The 8,777-nt window shown below is 47.5% G+C and overlaps 1 protein-coding gene across 1 annotated transcript; it reads left to right on the forward strand.

Annotated features, from left to right (window-relative positions):
- The first annotated feature begins 1,873 nt into the window (after positions 1-1,873).
- LOC127780841 (uncharacterized) lies at positions 1,874-2,688 on the forward strand. The gene is made up of 2 exons (XM_052307815.1): positions 1,874-2,355; positions 2,463-2,688. Exons 1-2 carry the CDS (start codon positions 1,962-1,964, stop codon positions 2,507-2,509), a joined length of 441 nt encoding a protein of 146 aa, XP_052163775.1. The 5' UTR covers positions 1,874-1,961; the 3' UTR covers positions 2,510-2,688.
- Positions 2,689-8,777: the final 6,089 nt, after the last annotated feature.

Below are 8,777 nucleotides of genomic sequence, written 5' to 3' on the forward strand. Positions count from 1 at the left end.
TCTCGCGCTGCGGCAGAGGGTCTTCGTGTTAGATGGATCTCCCTCCGCTTGAGCCCAACGGCTCAAGGGGGCCTTGACCCGCGCCCTGATCGGGGGCGCCCAACCCAATAGCTGGTGGGCCCTCGTCACACTGCGCCATATAAAAGGGGTGGAGGCCGGGACGGCACATGGTACGAGGTTTGTCACCGCCACCACTCTACCGCACAAACCCTAACCGATTGAGAGGGGGCGCAGCCAGTGACGGGAAACGTCGCCGCCGTCCACGTCAAGCCCGCGACCGACAACAACGATGGCCGGCGCTTCTTCATCCTCCGACACCTCAACTGGTCGATTCCTCTAAACCCCTCTCCCTTATGTTCTATTGTTCAAACACCCAAATAGAGCCAACCCGACTAGATCTAACCTAGGTGATCCTAGAGCAAAGTCTAACAATGGTATTAGAGCAACCTAGGCAATTAGATCGGTTCAGGGAAAGAAATTCAAAGAAAGAAAAGCACAAGATCCGCACGGATCAAAAGAACCGAAAACCCTAACCCTAATTCTTACCTCATCGCCGTTCGTCGTCGACGCCGGCAATGGAGGGGGGAGGGGCACAGGGCACCGTCGAGGAGCCCCTCCATGGTTGTGCACACACGTGCCAGCGAGGGGGCCCGCGGCGGCGCCGCCATCTCCGTCATCGCCGTTCTCTCTCTCACTTCATGCGGGTGGAGGGCGAGAGACGGTGGGGGGAGAAGAGAAGAGAAGAGAAAAGCACGCCGGCCATGGTGCGGCGGCGCGAAGGTTGCCGGCGACGACGACGCCGCTCTGTGCGGTCGTGCAAGAGAGAAGAGAAGAGAGGCTAGCTAGGTTTCGGCCGGCCGGCGGCTGGGGTCGGGGTTTTGTCCCTCCGATCTCGGCGCCCGGCCGTCCGACCTAAACCCTAGCCGATCGGACGGCCGGCGGCGGCCGGGCCAAATATGGCCCAAGAGGGCGCGTGCGGGAGGCGGCTTTCCAGGTCCAGGCCCAGGTTGCGGCCTTGGGGAAGGGGAGGGGGGGCACCGGCAAAAGTTCAAATTAGGTCCCTCGGGGGCCGAAAATGATGAAAAGAGGACAATAGCAATTTTTTTATTTTGTCAATTTTTCATGCAAATTTCAATAGAATTTTGAATAGATTTTTGCATGTTTTACCTCTGTTTAAATTTGAACCAACGGGAGAACTTTTACAGAGAATAAATAACATACTTTTGCTACTGTTCATATGAATTTTATATAGTTTTTCCGCTGCAGATAGATGAAATTGATGAAAATTAGTGTTTCTAAAATTAAATTTCGAACCAACGGGAGAATTTAATTTTAGGAACATTAATTATGTGCTATGATGTAATTTTCTGACCAACGTTGATAATTGCAATGTTATAGTTATGGCTATGTGTTATGTCTAATTCTGCCCAACGGTGATGTAGGCTTAATGCATACTACTTTAATGTTAATTTTGTTCTCATAGTACATGATTATTTCAGGTGGCTACTCCTTGATGGGTTGCATTAAAGATATTCCGACCCTGAAAGGAGATAACTACGCAGAATGGAAGAGAAAAACTCGACCTTGCTTTTATCTTGGGAGAGGTGGACTGGGTGTTGACTATCCCATGTCCTATAGAACCTGCTGCACTTGTCAGAGGTGAAAATGAGTCAGATGCTGACTGGGAAAAGAGACAGAGGGACAATGCTCCTCTCGTCATGTCGTATGACATTGAACATAAGAAATAGTCCTTAGCCAACAAGAAATGTTTGGCTGTGGTAAAGAACACGATTGAGCCAACCATATTGGGCTCAATCCCAGAGTATGACGCTGTCTCAGAGTACCTCAAAAGAATAAAGAGTCAGTTTACTGGCTCTTCAAAGACTTATGCTACATAGCTGATAAAGCAGCTTGTGACAGAGAGGTACCATGGAGGTGGTGTTAGAGACCGCATTCTTAGGATGAGCAATATGGCTTCCAAGTTGAAGCCAATGGATTTGGGCATCACATATGACTTCTTGGTCCATTTGGTTATGGCCTCATTGCCAAAGCAGTTTGACAATTTTATTGTCAACTACAACATAAGTCTAGAGAAATGGAACTTTGAAAAGCTCATCGCTAATTGTGTGCAAGAGGAGGAGAGAATCAAAGAGTCAAATGGTGGTTCAATTAACTATGTTAAAGATAACAAGAAAAAGAACCACAAGTCTTCTACCTCAAAAGCTAAACAGTCTCAGCATCTGCCTCAGCAACAACAATTCGCTGTTGAGAAAGATCAGCGTCTCCACTGCAAGAAGACAGGACATTACAAGAAAGACTGTCCTGACTTCATGAAAATGATCATGGCAAGGAAAGGTAAGAACATTATTACATTTGTAAATGAATCTCATTATGTTGGTTACTCTAGATCCACATGGTGGATTGATTCCGGAGCAACTATTCATGCTTGTAATTGTTTAAAGGCATTCCGTTCGACGAGGACTACGCAAAGAAACGAAAGCTCCATTAGAGTTGCCAATGGAGTTGAAGAAAAGGTTGAAGCTGTTGGAGATCTTTGTCTAGAGCTCGCAAATGGCTTCACACTTTTACTTCGAGATGTCTTTTATGTTCCTTCTTTGCAAAGAAATTTAATAAGTGTATCCAAATTGGATTTTGATGGATATGATTGCCGCTTTGGAAGTGGCAAATGTGAACTATGGTATAATAATGCATGTATTGGTCTTGCTGTGTTGCAAGACGAGCTTTATTTGTTATCTCTTTCTAAGAATGTGAATGTTGTGTCCTCGTTGACAAAAGAAAACAAGAAAAGAAAGAGAACTTCCGATGTCTCATCGAAATTATGGCACTGTCGTTTGGGCCATATTTCAAGGGGGAGAATTGAGAGATTAGTTAAGAATGAAATTCTTCCTCCATTGGAGTTCTCAGACTTAGAATAATGCATAGAATGCATTAAAGGAAAATTTGTAAAGAGCATCAAAAAGGGTGCAAAACGAAGCGCAGGAATTTTAGAGATCATTCACACAGATATTTGTGGTCCATTTCATGTGAAAAGTGTGAATGGCTATGACTCGTTCATAACATTCACAGACGATTACTCCCGTTATGGTTATATTTATCCTATTAAAGAGCGATCAGAAGCATTGGATAAATTTAAGATATTCAAGGCTGAAGTTGAAAATCAGCATGATATAAAGATTAAAGTAGTAAGATCTGACTGTGGGGGGGAGTACTATGGTCAACATACGCCTTGTGGGCAAGTCTCTAGACCTTTTGCAAGGTTCTTGTTAGAGAATGGAATAGTAGCCCAGTATTCAACACCGGGCAAACCTCAACAGAATGAGGTAGCTGAAAGGCGTAACCGCACCCTTATGGATATGGTGCGCAGCATGATGAGCTACTCCACACTACCACTGGGTTTATGGATGGAGGCGTTAAAAACCGCTATTCATATTCTCAACAGAGTTCCAAGCAAATCGGTGCCCAAAACACCGTATGAGCTATGGACAGGAAGAGTACCCTCGCTAGCTCACCTCCGTGTGTGGGGGAGTCCTGCAGAGCCTAAAGTATTTAACCCAAATATTGGGAAGTTGGACCCCAAAACAGTCAGCTGCCATTTTATTGGCTATTCTGAAAGATCAAAGGGTTATCGTTTCTACTGTCCAAACAGTTATACAAAGTTTGTAGAAACGAGATACGCCGTCTTCTTCGAAGACGAAATGATTAGGGGGAGCTCGGTAGTTTGAGAAATTGATCTTGAGGAGAGGCGGGTGTATGTACCCGCTCCGTCGACTCAGGAACCTTTCCTCTCTCTACCTGCTGATGCTGTGCCTGCCATGCATGACGTTGCGTTACCAGCACCTATTGTTACTCCTCTTGTGGCAACAATGAATGAAAATGAGGAACCTGTTATACAGGATTCAACAGAAATTATTGCCACACCAGAGGAGGAGCTGCAACAGCCTCAAACAGATAATGTGCCAGTACAGGAGACTCATCAAGAGCCTCAGGTACAGAATGTGCCAAATGTGGAGGCCCCTAGAAGGTCTGAAAGAGTCAGAAGATCGGCTATCCGTGATGACTATAAAGTTTATAATATAGAAGAGTCGCATATGGAGGATGATCCCACCTCATATGAAGAGGCCATGAGAAGTGCTCGCTCATCTGAATGGTTGGAAGCCATGAAAAATGAAATGAAATCAATGAAACTAAACGATGTTTGGGATTTAGAAGAAATTCCTAAAGGAGCCAAAACAGTAGGCTGTAAATGGGTCTACAAAACCAAATATGACTCCAGAGGGAATATAGGATAGTTTAAAGCGCGACTTGTGGCAAAAGGCTTCACGCAACGAGAGGGGATTGATTACAATGAGACATTTTCTCCAGTCTCTTGTAAAGAATCCTTCAGGATTATAATGGCACTAGTGGCACATTATGATTTGGAATTACATCATATGGATGTAAAAACGGCATTTCTAAATGGAGATTTGGAGGAAAAAGTATATATGGCGCAACCGAAAGGTTTTGTCATAAAAAGAAACGAAAATATGGGATGTCGTCTAAAGAGATCCATTTATGGATTAAAGCAAGCTTCGAGACAGTGGTACTTGAAGTTTGATGGAACAATAAAGAAAGGTTTCAAGAGAATGTCGAGGACAACTATATTTATTCAAAGTTTAAGAATGGGAGATTTATTTTCCTAATTCTGTATGTGTATGACATTTTACTGGCTAGTAGTGATGTCAGTCTACTGCAGGAAACAAAGAAATTCTTGTCCTCAAACTTTGACATGAAAGACCTCGGTGAGGCTTCATATGTTTTGGGCATAGAGATTCACTGAGAAAGAACAAAGTATGCATTGGGACTTTCTCAAAAGGCATATATAGAAAAGGTGTTGAAGAAATTCAACATATACAGATGCAGTGCTACACCTGCTCCTATAGTCAAAGAGGAAAAGTATGGGGCATCGCAATGTCCCAGAAATCAGTATGAGCTCAATGAAATGAAACAAAGCCATATGCGTCAGCTGTAGGAAGCCTACAGTACGCGCAAGTGTGCACACGACCTGACTTGGCATTTGTTACTGGGTTACTTGGCAAATTTCAGAGTAATCCAGGCCCAGAGCACTGGAAATTGGTAAAGAAAGTCTTGCGTTATTTGCAAGGAACAAAAGGCCTCATGCTGTCTTACAGAAGATCAAAATCGCTCCAGATAGTGGGGTATTCAGATTCTGACTTTGCAAAAGATAATACAAAGTCAACATCAGGATACGTGTTCACCCTGGCAGGAGGAGCTATTTCATGGAAAAGCTCAAACAGACTATCACTGCAGGGTCTACTATGTATGCCGAGTTTATAGCATGCTATGAGGCAACGGGGCAGGTGAACTGGCTAAAGAAGTTCATACCCGGTTTAAAGGTGGTTGACAGTATTGAGAAACCACTAAAGTTATACTGCGATAACGAACCCGCAGTAATGTACGCTCACAACAATAAGTCAAGTGGTGCTGCCAAACACATTGACATAAAGTACTATGTTGTGAAGGACAAAGTCCGGGATCAAACAATCAGTCTCAAGCACATTAGAACAGAAAGGATGCTCGCGGATCTGCTCACGAAAGGCCTACCACCCAACGTGTTCAAGGAACATGTAGCCGGCATGGGTTTAAGGGAAGCCATATGAATGACATAGTGTAAAAAACCGGACCGGAGAGGGACCTGGACAACCCCTCGGTTCACCGGTCCGATGGTCCAACCGGAAAACCGCCGGTTGAATCGTGGTTCAATAGATATATAAAGGTTGTATATTTCCAGTATAACACAAAGTGGCGAATGACCGGATGGCTAGAGCCAAGTGCTCTCAACGCACAGACCCACGTTCGAATCCCATGCCACCAGCCTTTTCTGCGATTTTTGAGGAAAAAAACAGGCGTGTGGCCCTCGATGGGCCTTAGTGTGGCCCATTTATCTTCTTGGTCCGGTCTGACCGAGGCGGTTTAACATCCGGTTTAGTGCAAAACCGGCCGGTTCAGCCGGTTCAATCCGGGTCGAATGCATGTCTAGTCTTTGAACGCAACCGAACCGTGGAGACCTCTGGTTCTGGTTTTTTCCGGTCGAACCGTTGACCCGGTCCGGTTTTTTCTACTAGATATGAATCCTGGACTATAGGCGAACCGTTGACCCGGTCCGGTTTTTTCTACTAGATATGAATCCTGGACTATAGGGCCCAAAAGTTAAAGTATCTGTTTCTGAATAGAGATGTGTATAGTGGCTGTTGAATCCATCGGTGTTTGACCGTGACGATGAAACATGCTCTATGTGCAAATCTGTGATGGAATAGAAAAAGGCTAAAAGAAATAGTGAGATCAAGTTGCAGAATGTTAGATGGATCTCCCTCCCCTTGAGTCCAATGGCTCAAGGGGGCCTTGACCCGCGCCCTGATCGAGGGCGCCCAGCCCAATGGCTGGTGGGCCCCCGTCACAGTGCGCCATATAAAAGGGGGTGGAGGCCGGGGCGACACACGGTACGAGGTTTGTCGCGCCGCCACTCCACCCCACAAACCCTAACCGATCGAGAGGGGGCGCAGCCAGTGACGGGAAACGTCGCCACCGTCCACGCCAAGCCCGCGACCAACAACGATGATGGCCGGCGCTTCTTCATCCTCCAACACCTCAACTGGTCGGTTCCTCTAAACCCCTCTCCCTTATGTTCTATTGTTCAAACACCCAAATAGAGCCAACCCGACTAGATCTAACCTAGGTGATCCTAGAGCAAAGTCTAACACTTCGTTGCGTGAGGAGAGGAGCAGCAGGAGACGCGCGAGACGAGGGCGGCGAGGTCGGAAGCGGCTTCCGCTCACCACCCAGCCCCGCCCTCCGCCATGGCCAGACCAGGCCGCTGCTTGTCGCCGCCGCCATGGATGAGGCTGCTGCGGCGGTGCATGGGCAACACGGAAGGGTCAGCGAGTATGGATGGCGCGCGCTCGAGCTTTGCAATTTTTCCCCTTCCCTTCTCTGCTTCTCTCATTGACGCGATGGAGGCAGCGAACGGTCCGTCATCCTGGTCGTCGGCATCGTGGCCGTCCAACCACGTCCACCGGCGAACTCAAAGAAAGCTCGGGATGGAGACGGTGAGTTCGGCAGTCAACGGTGGAGGCGGAGGCGGAGCGCATCGTCCTTGGCTCACCGCAGCCGCGTGCTCTCTCCTCTGCTCACCGAGAGAGAAGCAGAGGAGGAGAGAAAAAAAAAGCTGACAAGTGGGCCCCACCCTTTTTTATTTGTTTTTACTGACTGTATCGCCACGTGTGTGTGCCACGTAGGCTGAAAACCGCTTCAAACCATGTTAGGGTGGTAATTTGTCTGGTCTTAAGAGTTTGGGGTGTTAAATATCCGGTTTTTGAGTTTAGGGGGTAAAACGGTCGACCACGATAGTTCACGGGGGTAATTCGTACTTTTTCCTATTATTAAATATGTAGTTTTGCGATACTTAGTTTTAAACCTGTAGTTTTGTGATAAATTTATTATTAAATCTGTAGTTTTGTTAAACTTACCAAAAAAAATATGAACGGTCAAATGAAAAGGAATGTCTTTTCCAAATCGGGAACATAGCTAATTTTATAGATGGCCAAAAGGCCCGCCTGGCACGGCCCGGCCCAGGCACGGCCCGATCGGCACTTCGTGCCGGGCCGTGCTGGCCCATGGGCTGCGCCTCCCGCCCAGGCACGGCCCACCAGCCGTCGGGCCGTGCCGGGCCGGCCCGAAGGCGCAGGTGGCCCATCGTGCCTTTTCTTAAGTAAGTCTATTTTCCGTCCCTCCTCTTTGGGCTGTGACATATATATAGCGAAAATAAGTCTATTTTCTGTCCATCCTCTTTGGGCTGTGACATATATATAGTGAAAATAAGTCTATTTTCCGTCCCTCCTCTTTGGGCTGACATATATATAGCTAAAATAAGTCTATCTTGCATCCCTATTCTTTCGACCGTGGCATATAATATGTCTATTTTTAGTCCCTATTGTTTGTGTCGGGCCTGGCCTGCGGCCCATTGTGCCGTGCCGGCCCGGCCCAACGTGCCGGTGGAGAGGCCCAGGCACGGCCCGGTGGTCAGGCCGGGCCGGCACTGGCCCAACCCCTGACGGGCCGTGCCGTGCCATGCTTGGGCTGGGCCAAAACGCCGTGCTGTGGGCTGGGCCGTCAGGCGTCGGGCCTTTTGGCCATCTATAGCTAATTTGTCATTCGCTCATAAGAGCAGTTGGGGACTTATCACTTGATTTTTTTTTTCCACAACAGGACTTATTGGTTGCTTGCATATCGAAATAAGCCCATTGTAATTATTTGGAAAAAGAGAAGCGATGGTTCCACGAAATATCGGATCCATATGCTACAGTAGGTAGTTGTTTTTGAAGTGAGCGAGGGGCTTCGAGCAACAACTCGTCTCCCTCTCTAGAAAGTGATAACTCATCTCCCTATCTCCGTCATCACCTGAGCAGCCCGATGGAAAGCCTGCGAGCAGCGAGGACGGCGACGGCAGGGACATCCCCTATGAGTCCAAGGACAACGAAGGTGAAGGCTCAGCCAGGCTAGGCCGCGTGGTTCTCAAGGCTGGTTTCGCCTGGATCTGCTCGGGAGGCATAAGAAGCTTGCGTCCTGGATGGCGACAACGATGACGGCTGCAGCGAGGTTCTGTGGTGGCAGGATACCACGGCAACGGCAACAAGGTCAGATCTGGGCTAGCTTGTGACCCAATTTGGCGGTACAATGGCATGAAAGATGGTGGTGGGGAG

The sequence above is a fragment of the Oryza glaberrima genome, chromosome 7 (assembly GCF_000147395.1).
Source record: "Oryza glaberrima chromosome 7, OglaRS2, whole genome shotgun sequence".
NCBI classification, from domain to species: Eukaryota; Viridiplantae; Streptophyta; class Magnoliopsida; order Poales; family Poaceae; genus Oryza; species Oryza glaberrima.

What these genes read in the sequence shown, in the direction of transcription:
- LOC127780841 (XM_052307815.1), top strand. Translation starts at nt 1,962, where the DNA reads ATGAGCAATATGGCTTCCAAGTTGAAGCCAATGGATTTGGGCATCACA. An exon ending in AATGATCATGGCAAGGAAAG is followed by an intron (nt 2,356 to 2,462) that starts GTAAGAACATTA and finishes AATTGTTTAAAG; the next exon opens with GCATTCCGTTCGACGAGGAC.